Source organism: Pongo pygmaeus, chromosome 14, assembly GCF_028885625.2.
Source record: "Pongo pygmaeus isolate AG05252 chromosome 14, NHGRI_mPonPyg2-v2.0_pri, whole genome shotgun sequence".
Classification (NCBI taxonomy): domain Eukaryota; kingdom Metazoa; phylum Chordata; class Mammalia; order Primates; family Hominidae; genus Pongo; species Pongo pygmaeus.
The window spans coordinates 31,557,637-31,577,259 of record NC_072387.2 but is presented as its reverse complement, the minus strand read 5'-3'; the positions used below and the strand labels follow the sequence as shown (position 1 = coordinate 31,577,259).

General features: G+C 39.3%; 2 protein-coding genes across 5 annotated transcripts in view; one reads left to right on the top strand and one right to left on the bottom strand.

Annotated features, from left to right (window-relative positions):
• The window catches only part of LOC134738006 (uncharacterized), a 347,768-nt gene that overhangs the window by 287,819 nt on the left and 40,326 nt on the right, over positions 1–19,623 (top strand). Inside the window, exon 8 of one of the 2 annotated variants that reach the window (XM_063650640.1) lies at positions 1,451–19,405. The exons of the other annotated variant lie outside the window; for it this stretch is intronic. Within the exon in view, the coding sequence (XP_063506710.1) occupies positions 1,451–1,708 (258 nt within the window). The 3' untranslated portion in view covers positions 1,709–19,405. Of the gene's footprint in view, positions 1–1,450; positions 19,406–19,623 lie in introns of those variants that run through there. 2 annotated transcript variants of the gene reach the window in all.
• Positions 1–19,623, bottom strand: part of LOC129011231 (ankyrin repeat domain-containing protein 26) — a 71,579-nt gene that overhangs the window by 13,077 nt on the left and 38,879 nt on the right. Inside the window, exon 7 of one of the 3 annotated variants that reach the window (XM_054445980.2) lies at positions 1,671–1,751. The exons of the other annotated variants lie outside the window; for them this stretch is intronic. Coding sequence (XP_054301955.2) covers positions 1,705–1,751 — 47 coding nt within the window. The 3' untranslated portion in view covers positions 1,671–1,704. Of the gene's footprint in view, positions 1–1,670; positions 1,752–19,623 lie in introns of those variants that run through there. 3 annotated transcript variants of the gene reach the window in all.

Here is a 19,623-nt window from a genome sequence, read left to right as displayed (position 1 = left end):
CTGTGAGGAAAGGAATGCCAGAGTTCAAATTATCAAATCTCGTTAGCCTGGTCTGAGGGCCATGAGGGGAACCTTTGAAGTTCTAAGTGGGTGTTCTCATGTCCTTGAATGGCTCCCGGAAATTCATCCAGGTCTCAGGAAAAACAATACCTTTTACAAAAAGAAAGGCATCTACAGGCATCCGCTACTTTTCAGCAGGATGAATAATTGGATTGTCTATGCAGAATACACTAATAAATCATAACGGGAAAATGTTCAAAACACCAAAAAGATAAGAATTTGAGTTTCTGACATAAGCAGCCTTATTAAATGATTACTGGATTTTTCAGACATCCTCTAATGAGGAAGAGAACTGGAAGACACTCAAATTACTCCAGATTCAGGTGACAAGCCAGGATTGCTAAGCAAGTTCCTTGGGAAACTAATCTCCAAAAAGGGCACGAGACATCCACAGATGTTACCTGAACTCCTTTCAGGGAGAGTATTGCATGAAGTCTGAAATAATACTTTGATAAGCTGCTTTGGGGCACAGAATGACTTCCCTCATGGGACATGAATAAGTAGCTAGCTAAATTGCCCTCTAAGGAAGGGGAGAATTGCAAACTGTCCTAAACTAAAGTGGTCATGCAGAATTCTTAAATGCTTTTTGGTAGATAGGAGCAACCACAGAAGTTTGAGTTAGGTGAAGGTTAGCTACACCTTTATAATCATGCTACAGGTTATAATGAAAAGTAGGTCTGTGACCAAATCTGCCATACATACAGATATTCATTTAACAAAACATTCAGTAGCAAGCAGGCACAGTACATAAGCTTTTGTAAGCTTTCTGTACTTTAGGTGCTCCAAGCATGAAAGCTTCATTCTCAACAGATTCCTAATGTTCCAGAGGCCAAAATCTTCCTAAACCTTCCTGGAGATAGGACCATATGAGGATCAAGCCTTGGGTGTCGTCTCTAGATATACACTACAGGCCACCCTCATACACCTGTATCCTGTTTATGCGAGGGTGGGCTGTCTCCAAAACACGTTAGTTGATTCACAGATCTTAAAATGTCATATAATTGTAACATCCATCATGCTGCTTTGTAAGCCACCAATCTCACTAATAATAACCCATTTGTGACCTTCACTGTAATAACTGACAATGTTTCAGGTGTTAATTGAGATGGGACCACTGAAGCCCTTTTGGTGGCCATCTCTGTGGAGTGGCTTCCTGAGCTGAACACTAGCTCACCATCCTTGAACACAGCATCCACCATTAGGGCAACCAGCTGCCCCTGTAGGAAAGATTAAAGTGACCAGTATATGCATATTATCACACTGCCTAAAATGTCATATTTTTAAGGACATTAACAGGCATAGAATGAGGCTTGGTTTGTTTTTTAAATTTTTTCTATTTCTATTATTTTTCTATCTAATTATTTTTCTATTTCTATTTGCTGGGTCACAGACAACAGCAAATTCCATACCTTCGGAGTTATACCAGCTCATCTGCAGTAGGAGTAGAAATATCAAAGCTCTCAGTCTACCACCTTGTGCTCCAGAGATGTGGCCTAAGCACGTCTTTGGACGTGAACCAGGGCAACCCAAGGCAGAGCTGGATTTCTGGGAGTTTCTCCCTGTAAGCCCTGGACCTGCTTACCTACAGATCAGACTGCTTCCAGTGCCATTGCCAGTCAGAAGAGCCTGGGGTCTGTTCAGCTGCTAGAATAACACAAGTCTGAGGTCTTGTGTCTTCAGCACAACATTCTCTAAGACGGAGAAATTTAATCAAGATCCTGTTAGCAGTTTTCTCTCTTGTTGCCTTTCAAGATTATGGCTTTTCTTTTTTCATTTTTTAGTTTCCAAAACCAAACTTGTTAAATCAAATCTTGACCCAATTTCTGGCAAGTAACAAGGTTGTTGCTGTTTGGCCTTACACCCACTGGTTGTCCCCCAGTACCCTGAGGATGAGGGGACTCTGTAAGGTCCCTGGGAGGGGAATGGAATGTCAATTAGTGGTCCCCCCGGCTGGGTATAACCAAACTTTCCTGTCTATGGGCCCCAGAGACCACCTTCTAGTTCCCCCGCCAAAACTTTACATGATTTTAATTCTCCTGATGAGGATGAGAGGACAGCATTAGCCAACAGAGAGGGCAGAGGATGGGATGGGACTCCCCTGATCAGAGACCTCACCTCTAGGTCTTTACCTTGTATTGAGAATAAGTCAGTTCTGTAATAAGAACTCTGTGTCCATGGCAACCCCAAACAGAATCCTGGTGCTCTTGTGATTCTTGTAGAGTGGGGAATAGAACGAGCTTGGCCCCAGACTGCAGAGACTTAAAAACATGCTCTTCTGCCATACATACAGATACTCATTAAAGATGAGGGAGAAGGGCATGGGGTGAGGGAGAATGTACCAAAACCAAAGACCACAGCATAATAACCTCAGAGCAGAGACTATCTCTCCAGTTATTTTTTCTTTTGTATGTAATGGAGGGGATTCTTCCTATTTACTCTGATGAAGAAGTTTACATCAAGTGTTCAGCTTCCCTTGTGGGTTAGAAAGAATAACCAGAGGGCTCAGGTATCCTCTCTGAATAACTATGTTTGTCTAGTGTTGTCTAGACAATATTAAATTTCACTAAAATAGACAAGGTTGATAGGACTTGGGGGGATACTTCATTGACTCAAGCTATCATTTTATAGGATTGTGAGAAAACAAATAGTTGTACATTTAAAATACATTCATATTCTAGCTAGAAGAGAGGATTTTGAATGTTCTTACATCAAAGAAATGGTAAATGTTTAAGGCGATGGATATGCTAATTACCATGATTTGATCATTATACAATGTAAAATGTACTGAAACATCACATTATACTTCATAAATATGTACAATTTATTATGTGTCAATTAAAATTTTGAGTATAAGAAAAAATAAACTTCAATTGTAAGAAAACAACCCAACTTTTTAAAAATGGGCAAAACGTGCACAGATACTTCACTAATAAAGATTTGCAACTGGCAAATAAGCAAATGAAAAAATGGTCATCATCACTAGCTATTAGAGAACTGCAGATTAAAACTACAATAAGAAACCACTAGATACCTATTAGAATATCTAAAATTAGAAAGATGGCGTGTTGACAAAGATAGAGAGAAACTGAAACTCTCATACAATGCCACGAATGTAAAGTGCTAGATCCACTGTGGAAAACAGTTTGTTTCTTAAGAAGTGAATTAGGTCTTCCAGTTCCCACTCCAACACGTAGAGAACTTGGAAGTCATCACTCTCATCTTCACAGCAGAAAAAAAGATAATCAAACTGAAAATCAACAACTTTTCTTAGATCTGTCGGAGAATACAGGTCACAGGGAAAGCACTTCCTGAAAAACTAGAGAGATGGGTGACTACAGAAAATCACAGTTTACCTGAGAGCAGAAGCCACAGAGCCAGTAATTGGTAGGAGCACTTCAATGGTAATCAGTAAATTACTGGTGGCTGAGTGTGGACTCGCTTGAGAGTTAAAAGCTTGTTGGAGTCCCGTCTTGGGAGCCCCTTAGACTTTCATGAATTTTACTTCCAGAAACCCCACCAGGTTCTCATGATGAAGGCTGAAGAAAATTTCCTCAGGCTCTTTACACAAGGAAAAGGGAAAAGCAACCATTTCAAAATATGCCCTAATTGGGGGATAGAGAGAGTGAGTGGGTATAGCAACCATTTTGAAATATGCCCAGAGCATTCTATTCTCTGCGTGAAAGACCTGCTCTAAAGAAAAACTGCTTTATCAGGGCCTTGTCTGACATAGGGGAAAAGCAATAAGACAACTCTAAACCCCTCTAGCTTTCCTGTTCCACATAAAAGGAGAGGAAGAAAAAGAAATCATTACTAATATCATAAAAAAAGTATACCTATGTTTTTGTCTAAGAGCATAGTTTGGGATCTTACATTTAGATACTTCTTCCATTTGAGGTTAATTTTTCTGTATGATGTGAGAAAGAGATCTAACTTCATTCATTTGTATGTGGATATCCAGTTGTTCCAGCACCATTTGCTGAAGAGACTGTTCTTTTCCACTCAATAGTCTTGGTACCCTTGTGGAAAATCAATTGACCTTAAATGTATGGATTTACTTCTGGACTCTCAATTCTATTCCATTGATCTACATGTCTATCCTTATTCTAGTACTATGCAACTTTAACCACTATAGCTTTATAGTAAGTTTTGAAATAATAAAGTGTGGACTCTGCAACTTCATTGTTCTTCTTCAAGATTGTTTTGGTTATTCAGAGTCCCTTGCATTTTCCAACGAATCTTAGATCAGCAAGTCAATTTCTGCAAAAAGAGAGGCTAGGATTTTGATAGGAACTGAGTTGAATATGTATATCAATTTGTGGAGTACTGTCATCTTAATAGTAATGTCTTCCATTCAGTAAATACAGAATGTGTATCCATTTATTTAGGTCTTAATCACTTTCAATAATGTTTTGTAGTCTTACATTTCTTTTGTTTTTGTCCTATTTTTTAATGCTATTGTAAATAAAATTACTTTCTGAATTTCATTTTGAGCCTACTCATTGCTAATGTTTCTAAATATAACTGATTTTTTTGCACACTGATCTTATATCTTTTGTGAACTCAGTTGTTGCTCCAGCAGGTTTGTTGTTGTTGTGGGTTCCTTAGATTTTCTATATACAACATTATTTATCTGCAAAAAATAGAGTTTCCCTTTTTCCATTCCAATCTAGATGTTTTTTATTTTTTTTTATTTCTTTTTTGTTGTTGGTTTTTTTTTTTGTTTTTTTTTTGTCTACTTGTCCTGGCTAGAATCTCCAGTACAAAGTTGAATAGAGAAAGCATGTCTTGAGGAAGAGCTCTGGTCTACAGCTCCCAGCGTGAGCGACGCAGAAGACGGGTGATTTCTGCATTTCCATCTGAGGTACCCGGTTCATCTCACTAGGGAGTGCCAGACAGTGGGCACAGCACAGTGGGTGCAGCGCACCGGGCGCCAGCCGAAGCAGGGCGAGGCATTGCCTCACTTGGGAAGCGCAAGGGGTCAGGGAGTTCCCTTTCCTTGTCAAGGAAAGGGGTGACAGACGGCACCTAAAAAATCGGGCCACTCCCACCCGAATACTGTGCTTTCCCGACGGGCTTAGGAAACGGCCTACCAGGAGATTATATCCGGCACCGGGCGCGGAGGGTCCTACGCCCACGGAGTCTTGCTGATTGCTAGCACAGCAGTCTGAGATCAAACTGCAAGGCGGCAGCGAGGCTGGGGGAGGGGCGCCCGCCATTGCCCAGGCTCGCTTAGGTAAACAAAGCAGCCAGGAAGCTGGAACTGGGTGGAGCCCACCACAGCTCAAGGAGGCCTGCCTGCCTCTGTAGGCTCCACCTCTGGGGGCAGGGCACAGACAAACAAAAAGACAGCAGTAACCTCTGCAGACTTAAATGTCCCTGTCTGACAGCTTTGAGGAGAGCAGTGGTTCTCCCAGCACCCAGCTGGAAATGTGAGAACGGGCAGAATGCCTCTTCAAGAGGGTCCCTGACCCCTGACCCCCGAGCAGCCTAACTGGGAGGCACCCCCCAGTAGGGGCAGACTGACACCTCACACAGCCTGGTACTCCTCTGAGACAAAACTTCCAGAGGAACAATCAGACAGCAGCATTCGCAGATCACGAAAATCCGCTTTTCTGCAGACACCGCTGCTGATACCCAGGCAAACAGGGTCTGGAGTGGACCTCTAGCAAACTCCAACAGACCTGCAGCTGAGGGTCCTGTCTGTTAGAAGGAAAACTAACAAACAGAAAGGACATCCACACCAAGAACCCATCTGTACAACACCATCATCAAAGACCAAAAGTAGTTAAAACCACAAAGATGGGGAAAAAACAGAGCAGAAAAACTGGAAACTAGATCTAAAAAGCAGAGTGCCTCTCCTCCTCCAAAGGAACGCAGTTCCTCACCAGCAATGGAACAAAGCTGGACGGAGAATGACTTTGACGAGTTGAGAGAAGAAGGCTTCAGACGATCAAACTACTCCGAGCTACAGGAGGAAATTCAAACCAAAGGCAAAGAAGTTGAAAACTTTGAAAAAACTTTAGACGAATGTATAACTAGAATAACCAATACAGAGAAGCGCTTAAAGGAGCTGACGGAGCTGAAAGCCAAGGCTGGAGAACTACGTGAAGAATGTAGAAGCCTCAAGAGCCGATGTGACCAACTGGAAGAAAGGGTATCAGTGACGGAAGATGAAATGAATGAAATGAAGCGAGAAGGGAAGTTTAGAGAAAAAAAGAATAAAAAGAAACGAACACAGCCTCCAAGAAATATGGGACTATGTGAAAAGACCAAATCTGCATCTGATTGGTGTACCTGAAAGTGACGGGGAGAATGGAACCAAGTTGGAAAACACTCTGCAAGATATTATCCAGGAGAACTTCCGCAATCTAGCAAGGCAGGCCAACATTCAGATTCAGGAAATACAGAGAATGCCACAAAGATACTCCTCGAGAAGAGCAACTCCAAGACACATAATTGTCAGATTCACCAAAGTTGAAATGAAGGAAAAAATGTTAAGGGCAGCCAGAGAGAAAGATCGGGTTACCCACAAAGGGAAGCCCATCAGACTAACAGCGGATCTCTCGGCAGAAACTCTACAAGCCAGAAGAGAGTGGGGGCCAATATTCAACATTCTTAAAGAAAAGAATTTTCAAGCCAGAATTTCATATCCAGTCAAACTAAGCTTCAGAAGTGAAGGAGAAATAAAATACTTTACAGACAGGCAAATGTTGAGAGATTTTGTCACCACCAGGCCTGCCCTAAAAGAGCTCCCGAAGGAAACCCTAAACATGGAAAGGCACAACCGGTACCAGCCGCTGCAACATCATGCCAAAATGTAAAGACCGTGGAGACTAGGAAGAAACTGCATCAACTAACAAGCAAAATAACCAGCTAACATCATAATGACACAATCAAATTCACACATAACAATATTAACTTTAAATGTAAATGGACTAAATGCTCCAATTAAAAGACACAGAATGGCAAATTGGATAAAGAGTCAAGACACATCACTGTGCTGTATTCAGGAAACCCATCTCACGTGCAGAGACACACATAGGCTCAAAACAAAAGGACGGAGGAAGATCTACCAAGCAAATGGAAAACAAAAAAAGGCAGGGGTTGCAATCCTAGTCTCTGATAAAACAGACTTTAAACCAACAAAGATCAAAAGAGACAAAGAAGGCCATTACATAATGGTAAAGGGATCAATTTGACAAGAGCTAACTATCCTAAATATATATGCACCCAATACAGGAGCACCCAGATTCATAGAGCAAGTCCTGAGTGACCTACAAAGAGACTTAGACTCCCAAACAATAATAATGGGAGAGTTTAACACCCCACTGTCAACATTAGACAGATCAATGAGACAGAAAGTTAACAAGGATACCCAGGAATTGAACTCAGCTCTGCACCAAGCGGATCTAATAGACATCTACAGAACTCTTCACCCCAAATCAACAGAATATACATTTTTTTCAGCACCACACCACACCTACTCCAAAATTGACCACATAGTTGGAAGTAAAGCTCTCCTCAGCAAATGTAAAAGAACAGAAATTATGACAAACTGTCTCTCAGACCACAGTGCAATCAAACTAGAACTCAGGATTAAGAAACTCACTCAAAACCGCTCAACTACATGGAAACAGAACAACCTGCTCCTGAATGACTACTGGGTACATAACGAAATGAAGGCAGAAATAAAGATGTTCTTTGAAACCAATGAGAACAAAGACACAACATACCAGAATCTCTGGGACACATTCAAAGCAGTGTGTAGAGGGAAATTTATAGCACTAAATGCCCACAAGAGAAAGCAGGAAAGATCCAAAATTGACACCCTAACATCACAATTAAAAGAACTAGAAAAGCAAGAGCAAACACATTCAAAAGCTAGCAGAAGGCAAGAAATAACTAAAATCAGAGCAGAACTGAAGGAAATAGAGACAAAAAAAACCCTTCAAAAAATTAATGAATCCAGGAGCTGGTTTTTTGAAAGGATCAAGAAAATTGATAGATCGCTAGCAAGACTAATAAAGAAAAAAAGAGAGAAGAATCAAATAGATGCAATAAAAAATGATAAAGGGGATATCACCACCGATCCCACAGAAATACAAACCACCATCAGAGAATATTACAAACACCTCTATGCAAATAAACTAGAAAATCTAGAAGAAATGGATAAATTCCTGGACACATACACTCTCCCAAGACTAAACCAGGAAGAAGTTGAATCTCTGAATAGACCAATAACAGGAGCTGAAATTGTGGCAATAATCAATAGCTTACTAACAAAAAAGAGTCCAGGACCAGATGGATTCACAGCCAAATTCTACCAGAGGTACAAGGAGGAGCTGGTACCATTCCTTCTGAAACTATTCCAATCAATAGAAAAAGAGGGAATCCTCCCTAACTCATTTTATGAGGCCAGCATCATCCTGATACCAAAGCCTGGCAGAGACACAACCAAAAAAGAGAATTTTAGACCAATATCCTTGATGAACATCGATGTAAAAATCCTCAATAAAATACTGGCAAACAGAATCCAGCAGCACATGAAAAAGCTTATCCCCCATGATCAAGTGGGCTACATCCCTGGGATGCAAGGCTGGTTCAACATATGCAAATCAATAAACGTAATCCAGCGTATAAACAGAACCAAAGACAAAACCATGTGATTATCTCAATTGATGCAGAAAAGGCCTTTGACAAAATTCAACAACACTTCATGCTAAAAACTCTCAATAAATTAGGTATTGATGGGATGTATCTCAAAATAATAAGAGCTATCTGTGACAAACCGACAGCCAATATCATACTGAATGGGCAAAAACTGGAAGCATTCCCTTTGAAAACTGGCACAAGACAGGGATGCCCTCTCTCACCACTCCTATTCAACATAGTGTTGGAAGTTCTGGCCAGGGCAATTAGGCAGGAGAAGGAAATAAAGGGTATTCAATTAGGAAAAGAGGAAATCAAATTGTCCCTGTTTGCAGACGACATGATGTATATCTAGAAAACCCCATTGTCTCAGCCCAAAATCTCCTTAAGCTGATAAGCAACTTCAGCAAAGTCTCAGGATACAAAATCAATGTACAAAAATCACAAGCATTTTTATACACCAATAACAGACAAACAGAGAGCCAAATCATGAGTGAACTCCCATTCACAATTGCTTCAAAGAGAATAAAATACTTAGGAATCCAACTTACAAGGGACGTGAAGGACCTCTTCAAGGAGAACTATAAACCACTGCTCAAGGAAATAAAAGAGGATACAAACAAATGGAAGAACGTTCCATGCTCATGGGTAGGAAGAATCAATATCATGAAAATGGCCATACTGCCCAAGGTAATTTATAGATTCAATGCCATCGCCAGCAAGCTACCAATGACTTTCTTCACAGAATTGGAAAAAACTACTTTAAAGTTCATATGGAACAAAAAAAGAGCCTGCATCGCCAAGTCAATCCTAAGCCAAAAGAACAAAGCTGGAGGTATCACGCTACCTGACTGCAAACTATACTAAAAGGCTACAGTAACCAAAACAGCATGGTACTGGTACCAAAACAGAGATATAGATCAATGGAACAGAACAGAGCCCTCAGAAATAAGGCTGCATATCTACAACTATCTGATCTTTGACAAACCTGAGAAAAACAAGCAATGGGTAAAGGATGCCCTATTTAATAAATGGTGCTGGGAAAACTGGCTAGCCATATGTAGAAAGCTGAAACTGGATCCCTTCCTTACACCTTATACAAAAATTAATTCAAGATGGATTAAAGACTTCAATGTTAGAACTAAAACCATAAAAACCCTAGAAGAAAACCTAGGCAATACCATTCAGGACATAGGCATGGGCAAGGACTTCATGTCTAAAACACCAAAAGCAATGGCAACAAAAGACAAAATTGACAAATGGGATCTAATTAAACTAAAGAGCTTCTGCACAGCAAAAGAAACTACCATCAGAGTGAACAGGCAACCTACAAAATGGGAGAAAATTTTCTCAACCTACTCATCTGACAAAGGGCCAATATCCAGAATCTACAATTAACTCAAACAAATTTACAAGAAAAAAAAAAAACCCATCAAAAAGTGGGCGAAGGATATGAACAGACACTTCTCAAAAGAAGACATTTATGTAGCCAAAAGACACATGAAAAAATGCTCATCATCACTGGCCATCAGAGAAATGCAAATCAAAACCACAATGAGATAATATCTCACACCAGTTAGAATGGCAATCATTAAAAAGTCAGGGAACAACAGGTGCTGGAGAGGATGTGGAGAAATAGGAACACTTTTACACTGTTGGTGGGACTGTAAACTAGTTCAACCCTTGTGGAAGTCAGTGTGGCGATTCCTCAGGGATCTAGAACTAGAAATACCATTTGACCCAGCCATCCTATTAGTGGGTATATACCCAAAGGACTATAAATCATGCTGCTATAAAGACACATGCACACGTATGTTTACTGCGGCACTATTCACAATAGCAAAGACTTGGAACCAACCCAAATGTCCAACAATGATAGACTGGATTAAGAAAATGTGGCACATATACACCATGGAATACTATGCAGCCATAAAAAATGATGAGTTCATGTCCTTTGTAGGGACATGGATGAAATTGGAAATCATCATTCTCAGTAAACTATCATAAGGAGAAAAAACCAAACACCGCATGTTCTCACTCATAGATGGGAATTGAACAATGAGAACACATGGACACAGGAAGGGGAACATCACACTCTTGGGGACTGTTGTGGGGTCGGGGGAGGGGGGAGGGATAGCATTAGGAGATATACCTAATGCTAAATGGCGAGTTAATGGGTGCAGCACACCAGCATGGCACATGTATACATATGTAACTAACCTGCACATTGTGCACATGTACCCTAAAACTTAAAGTATAATAATTAAAAAAAAAACAACTTAAAAAAAAAAAAGAAAAAGCATGTCTTGTTCCTCATCTTAGGAGAAAAGCTTTAAGACTTTCACCACTAAGTTTAATGTTAGCTGTTGGTTTTTCGTAATTTTTACTAGATTATCTAAGGGTTTAGGGTTTTTTTGGTTATTATGTACCTAACCTATTTACCACATTTTTGGGTTCTTTTCTTTTTTTTCTTGATCAGGCTAGCTAAGCTATCAATTTTGTTGATCTTTTCAAATAACTTTTGGTTTTGTTTATTTTCTCTATTGTTTTTCTGCTTGCTATTTTATTTATTTTCACTCTAAAATTTATTATATCCTTGCTTTATTTGCTTTGGTTTCAGTTTGCTCTTCTTCTTCTAGTTTCTTTAGGTGGAAAGTTAAATTATTCATTGATATCTTTCTTCCACTCTAATGTAAGAATTTACACCTATAATTTTGCGTTTAAGCATGGAATTAGCTGCATTCCACAAATTTTGAGATGTGGAATCATTGTTTTCATTCATCTCAAAATATGTTCTGATTTCTCTTGGATTTCTCCTATGACCAATTGATTAAGAGTACATTGTTTCATTTCCATATATTTGTGAACTTCCCAAATTTCCTTCTCTTACTATTCTAACTTCATTTTATTGCAGTTGAGAACATGTTTTGTATGATTTAAATCTTTTATTGACAGTTGTTTTATTGTCCAGCATATGGTCTTTCCTGGAGAATGTTCCATGTGCACTTATAGAGACTGTATACTCTGTTGTTGGATGGAGAATGCTACAGATATCTGTTAAATCTAGTTGGTTTATAGTATTATTCAAGTCTTATATTTTCTTATTGATTTTCTGCCCAATTGTCTAGCTGTTAACGAAAGTGGGGAATTGAAGTCCTCAACTATGATTGCTGAATTGTTTCTCCCTTCAATTCTGTCATTTTTTTCTTCATGTACACTTTGGGGCTCTGTTATGTATTTTTGATGGATTGATTCTCATTATTATAAAATCTCCTTTGTTGTTAATTAAAATTTTTCCCTTTAAGTCTGTTTTTTTTTCTAATTTTGTATCATGATTCCATCTCCTTATTTATTTATTTAGTTTTTTGGTTACTGTTTGCTTGTTATATCTTTTTCTATATTTTTACTTTCAATCTATTTGAGTCTTGGTCTAAAGCATGTCTCTTATAGACAGCGTGTAGTAGGATCATATCCTTGAATTCATTCTGCAAATTTCTTCCTTTTAAATTGAGAGAAATTTCCATTTAATACAATCATTGATAAAGTAAGATTTATGCTAAATAGTTTTAGAGTGTACAATTTTTATTTCTTTGTCATTTCCTTTACTACATTTTTGAGTTTTTTCTTAGTTGTTGCCCTGGATATTGCAATTAACATGTTGATTTATAACTATGTAGTTCATATTAATACCAACTTAATTACAACAGTATACATAAACTTTTTCCTATGTCAATCCATTCCCTCTCTCTTCCATTGTGTTGTTAATGTCATATAAAACATATCTTCATATGCTTTATGTTCATCAACCCATTTATGAGAACTGCTTTATGCTTATACTGCCTTTTATACTTACTCATATAGTTATCTTTCTCAGCTCTTTATTTCCTCATGTGGATTTGAGTTACTACGTAGTATTCTTTCATTTCAGCCTAAATGACTCCCATTAGTATTTCTCATAGAGATGTCTTCAAGCAACAAATTTTTTTAGTTTTGTTTACCAAGGAATGTCTTAAATGTCTTAAGATGCTTAATGTCTTACATTTCTCCTTCAACATTGAAGGATATTTTTGCTACATGTAGAACTCTTGATTAATAAGTCTCATTAGACCCTTAGTAGCCATCCTGATTATCACACCAACTATCATGGCATCACAGGGGTTGTATACAAGTAACCTTTATTTCACTTCATATTTGCCCCAATATGCAGTGGTAATTATCCTGGCAATGTGGATATGCCAGCGAGAAGCCACAATGTGCTTCCTTTAAGTGAAAAGATGAAAGTCTCTGACATCATAAGAAAAGAAAAATATTATAGGCTGAGGTTGCTAAGATTTACAGTAAGGACAAATCCTCTACCTATAAAATTGTGAAGAAGAAAAAAGAAATTTGTGTCAGTTTTGCTGTCAAACCTCAAGCTACAAAAGTTACAGCTACAGTGCATGATAAGTACTTAGTTGAGATGGAAAAGATGTTAAATTTGTAGGTGGAAGACATGAACAGAAATGTCTTCTGACAGCAATTAGGTTTAGTACTCTCAGCATTTGTTTTTTTCTTTGTTTTCTTTTGTTTACTTTTCTTTTTTTTTTTTGAGATAGAGTCTCGCTCTGTCATCCAGGCTGGACTGCAGTGGTGTGATCTTGGCTCACTGCAAGCTCCACCTCCTGGGTTCATGCCATTCTCCTGCCTCAGCCTCCCTAGTAGCTGGGACTACAGGCGCCCGCCACTACGTCTGGCTAATTTTTTTTTATTTTTTTTTAGTAGAGACAGCGTTTCACCATGTTAGCCAAGATGGTCTCAATCTCCTGAACTCATGACCTGCCCGCCTTGGCCTCCCAAAGTGCTGGGATTACAGGCATGAGCCACCGCACCCGGCCTTTGTTTACATTTTTGTTAGCATATTGTGTATCTCAACTTATCTGTACCACAGGCAGCCATGATGTTCAAAAATTGCCTCTGATTGTCTTTAACAAATATCCCCTGAACAAAGGCTGGGGGAGCCTAAGTCAGGCCAAATAAAGATAGTTTTGGGTGTGGGGTCTTCCTGGGACCTCCTAGTCAGGTCACATAATGACGTTTCTCTGGGAATAAGGCTTTGAATGAGTCCCAACCCCATTTTGTTCCTTTCTGTGGTTCCCAGGAGCTTGTTTTTCACCAAGATTGTAGGATGTTGGTTTTCAAGGCTACCATGGAGGTGGGAGGATGTGATGAGCATAAAGTAAGAACACTACAAAGTGCAGTATTCTCACCAAAATTCAGCCTACATTCTTGAATAAATGCTCCCAAGATTGAGGCAACCCTTTGGATATTTTCCAGAGTTCTGAAAAAGTTGCTTCCTTTGTTCCCAGCTGCTTTTATGAATAAGAAATTTTTGAAGGTTCCTAGCTTGCCATTTTTACTGACATCACTTCCAAATACACTTTTATTTTTTTATTTTGTATTCATTTTTTTGAAACAGAGTCTCACTCTGTTGTCCAGGCTGGAGTGCAGTGATGTGATCTTGGCTCACGGCAACCTCCACCTCCCAAGTTCAAGTGATTCTCCTGCCTCAGCCTCCCTAATAGCTGGGATTACAGGTGCATGCCACCATGCCCGGCTAACTTATGTATTTTTAGTAGAGACGGGTTTCGCCATGTTAGCCAGGCTAGTCTCGAAATCCTGACCTCAGGTTATCCTTCCACCTCGGCCTCCCAAAGGGATTACAGGCATGAGCCACTGTGCCCAGCTCCAAATACACTTTTAAATATATTTCTGAACTCACAAAATGTAAAGGAAGTACAAAATGATTACACACACGCACACACAATCCAGAGGTGAAACTAAAGTCATCAGTCAACACAGAAGCCAGAGATGCCATGGAAGTGTGCCAAAACCAAAAACCTAGAGCTTTGTTAGTTAACATCGTGGCTGCCTGAGGTAGTAAATAGGAATTGCAGCAATCAATAGGAAAATCAAAATATTTTCTTTTTTAAAAAGCTGGGAATGAGATGTCAATAGGGGACTGTGAAATGCTCTGACACATTCCTGGGAATCTGTTCAGCAATCCTGGGGATCTAGAATTTTTCTGGTTAACTGACTAATAGGATTTGAACCTGACAAAGTAGGGAACTGAGTCTGAGACCTTCACATAAACCCAGGCACCAAAATGGGTTATAGATTTAGTAGAAAAGACAAAGTTGGAAGGATATGACAAGTGAACCAATAAGCAAATCAGTCTGCAGGCAGTGGATTTTAAAACATTAATAATTTTAAGTCTTCCCTAATGTTTTCTAACCAGCTTTACTCTTACGCTGGAATTTGAATTTACACCATACTCATAGTCCAAGAAACCTCAAACCAATAAATCTAACTAGAATGGTTCCTGATTGGTACTACTTCCAGAACCAAGCACAAACCAGGCAAATCATCTCAATTCCGGTCTCTCAGGATACCCAAAGTTAAAGTTTAGACAAATATGAGCTATTTCTAAAATTTAACAAAGACGTGAAGAGTCAAACTACCTTAAGCAGGAGTTAACAGAAACCACAAAGGGAAGAAAAAGACATAGAAAAATACAAATATTAAAATTATAACAAACTTTATACTCAGGAAGCAGGTTTAAAGTATGTTTAAAGTGAAAAGATAGAGATTAACACTATGGGGAGCATTAAAAGTGGCCATTGGTCCACTCTGGAACTTCAAAGTAGGTTTTCTGAAAAAGATAATGCTTGAGCTTGGGCGTGAAGGACAATAAATAATAAACCAGGAGAAAAAGTGGTGAGGGAGTTTCAGAGAAAAAGATCATAATGAATAAATACATGGAAGCATTGAATAGCAGAGGGATTTCAGGGGAAATTATAAACATTTAACTATTACTGCTGTAACAAATGTAGAGCAGGGAGTAACAGGAGATGCCTGCACAGTATATTAAGAAGTACAGACATTATTTCATAGGCAATAGGGAGTCAAAAAGGGATTTTAAGAAGGGAAGTCTCAGGATAATTTTGTTTCAGGTAGGCTGTCTTTCAGTGGTGAGGAGAGAGGGCAACATTGAAGTGTCAGGGATCAGTCAGGAGGCTACTACACAGCTTGGGTGAGAGGGTAACATTGAAGTGTCAGGGATCAGTTAGGAGGCTACTACACAGCTTAGGAGAGAGGGTAACACTGAAGTGTCAGGGATCAGTCAGGAGGCTACTACACAGCTTAGGAGAGAGGGTAACATTGAAGTGTCGGGGATCAGTCAGGAGGCTACTACACAGCTTAGGAGAGAGGGTAACATTGAAGTGTTGGGGATCAGTCAGGAGGCTACTACACAGCTTAGGAGAGAGGGTAACACTGAAGTGTCGGGGATCAGTCAGGAGGCTACTACACAGCTTAGGAGAGAGGGTAACATTGAAGTGTCGGGGATCAGTTAGGAGGCTACTACACAGCTTAGGAGAGAGGGCAACATTGAAGTGTCGGGGATCAGTTAGGAGGCTACTACACAGCTTGGGTGAGAGGGCAACATTGAAGTGTCGGGGATCAGTCAGGAGGCTACTACACAGCTTAGGAGAGAGGGCAACATTGAAGTGTCAGGGATCAGTTAGGAGGCTACTACACAGCTTGGGAGAGAGGGCAACATTGAAGTGTCAGGGATCAGTCAGGAGGCTACTACACAGCTTAGGAGAGAGGGCAACATTGAAGTGTCGGGGATCAGTCAGGAGGCTACTACACAGCTTGGGTGAGAGACGTTGAGGGCCTGGAAAACCAGGGGGGTAGTGAGAATTGAGAGGAGAGACAGATTTGAGAAACAGCAGAAAAAATTAGCACAACTTGTGATTGACTAGCTATGTGGAGGATAGCAAAAGCAGTCCTACACAAAAAGAACGAAGCTGGAGATGCCACACTACCCAACTTCAAACCATCTACAAGGCTACAGTGAGCAAAACAGCATGCACTGGTACAAAAACAGACACACAGGCCAATGGAACAGGTTAGAGAACTCAGAAATAAAGCTGCACAGCTACAACTGTCTGATCTTCGACAAAGCCAATAAAAACAAGCAATGGAGAAAGGACTTGCTACTCAACAAATGGTGATGGGATAACTGACTAGCCATATGCAGAAGATTGAAACTGGACCCCTTCCTTTCACCACAAACAAAAATCAACCCATGATGGTTAAAAGACTTAAATGTAAAACCTAAAAACCATAAAATCCCTAAAAGATAACCTAGGAAATACCATTCTGACATAGGACCTTGCAAAGATTTCATGATGAAGATGCCAAAAGCAATTGCAACAAAAACAAAAACAGACAAGTGGAACCTAATTAAAGAGCTTCTGCACAGCAAAAGAAACTATCAGCAGACTAAACAGACAGCCTACAGAATGGGAAAAAATATTTGCAAATTATGCATCTGACAAAGGTCTAATATCCAGAATGTATAAGGAACTTAAAGAAATTTACAAGCAAAAAACAAACAACCTCATTAAAAAAAAAAGGGCAAAGGACATGAACACACACTTCTCAAAAGAAGACATACACACAGCTAACAAACATGAAAAAGTGCTCAACATCACTGATCCTAGAGAAATGCAAATCAAAACTACAATGTGATACCATCTCATACCAGTCAGAATGGCTATTATTAAAAAGCCAAAAAATAGATGCTGGCAAAGTTGCAGAGGAAAGGGAATGCTTATACACTACTGGTGGATATGTAAATTAGTTCAGCCATTATGGAAAGCAGTTTGGTGATTTCTGAAAGAACTTGAGAATTACCCTGTGACCCAGCAATCCTATTACTGAGTATATACCCACAGGAATATCAATATCATTCTACCATGAAGACACACGCACACGTATGTTCATCGCAGCACTATTCACAGTAGCAAAGACACAGAATTGACCTAGGTGCCCATCAATGGTGAACTGAATAAAAAAAATGTGGCACACATATACCGTGGAATACTACGCAGCCATAAAACAAAAACAAGATCGTGCGCTTTGCAGCAATACGGATGGAGCTGGAGGCCATCCAGCTCCAGCTTAAAAATTATTCTAAGCAAACTAACACAGGAACAGGAAACCAAATACCTCATGTTCTCACTTATAAGTGGGAGTTAAACATTGAGTACACATGGACACAAATATGGGAACAACAGACATTGGGTCCTACTTGAGGGTTGGAGGCTGGGAGGATGGTGAGTATCAAAAAGCTACCTATCAGGTGCTATGCTTATCACCTGAGTGACAAAATAATCTGTGCATCAAACCCCCATGACACAAAATTTACATATATAACAAACCTCCATATGTACGCCTGAACCTAAAATAAAAGTTAAAAATTAAATAAATGTGCATACAAAAAAATAAACGGGATTTAGGCATGTCTATTTGTATATAAAAATGGAGCTACTGGCATAGTCATGAACCAACTGAATTATATCTCAGTATGTCAAAATGGTTAATATTTATGTAAAGATAATAAGAGAAGAGAAAATATTTCAGATCAGATTTGGGATTTTACATGAAATTATCACTGCTGGAAAACGAACAGATTACATATCAGACGGATCCCAGGAGACATGTGAGGACTGACACAATGTGGAATAAACATTAAAAAAAGGCCAGGCATGGTGTCTCATGCCTGTAATCTCAGCACTTTGGGAGGCTTAGGCAGGCAGATTGTCTGAGGTCAGGAGTTCGAAACCAGCCTGGCCTACATGGCAAAACCCCATCTCTACAAAAATACAAAAATTAGCTGGCTATGGTGGTGTGTGCCTGTAATCCCAGCCAATCGGGAGGCTGAGGGATGAGAATTGCTTGAATCCAGGGGGCAGAGGTTGCAGTGAGCCAAGATGGCACCACTGTACTCCAGCCTGGGTGACAGAGACAGACTCTGTCTCAAAAAAAAAAAAAAAAAAAAAAAAAAAATTCAGCAACAGACTAGGTCAAGCAGTATAACAAATTTCAGAACTTGAAGACAGATCTTTTAAAATAACCCTATCATACAAAAATTAAAAAAAAAGAAGAAAGGAATGAACAAAGCTTACATGACACATGGGACACCATAAAGCAACCAAACATTTGAATTTTCAGTGTCTCAGAAGGCAAAGAACAAACCAAGGGAATAGAAAAGCTATTTAACAAAGTAACAAAACTTTCCAAGTCTAGCAAGAGATTTAGACTTGCAGATACAGGAAGCACACAGATCCCCAAACAGATATAATTCAAAAAGATCTTCTCCATGGCCCATTATCATCAAATTGTCAAAAATTGAAGACAGAGAAAATTCTAAAAACAGCAGGAGAAAATAAGGGAACTCCTATCAGACTAACAGTTGATTTCTCAGCATAAACCTTACAGGCCAAGAAAGAATGGCATGATATATTCTAAGTTCAGAAAGAAAAAAACCATCAGCCACAGAAACTACATCCAGCAAAGTTATCTTTCATAAATGAAGGTGAAATAATGTCTTCCCAGACAAGCAAAAGCGGAGGGAATTTATCACCACTAGACCAGTTATATAAGAAATATGTAAGGGAGTCTTATACCCAGAAGCAAAAGGATGGTATCTACCATCATGGAAACACAGGAAAGTATAAAACCCACTGGTAGAGCAAGCACACAAATAAGAAAAACAATTCAAAGGTTATCACTAAAGAAAACCACCAATCCACAGTGATAAACAATAAGAGAGAAAGAAAGAGACAAAGGACAAATAAAGCAACAGAAATCAATTAATAAAATGACAGGAATAACCCTCACATGTCAAAAATACTCTTCAATGTAAATGGATTAAACTTTCCACTGAAAAGACATAGACAGGCTGAATGGATTTTAAAAATAAAAATGACCCAAATATATGCTTCCTACAAGAAACTCACCTCACCTGTGGAGACATATAGACTGAAAGGAAAGGAGTGGAAAAAGATATTCTGTGCAAAGGGAAAC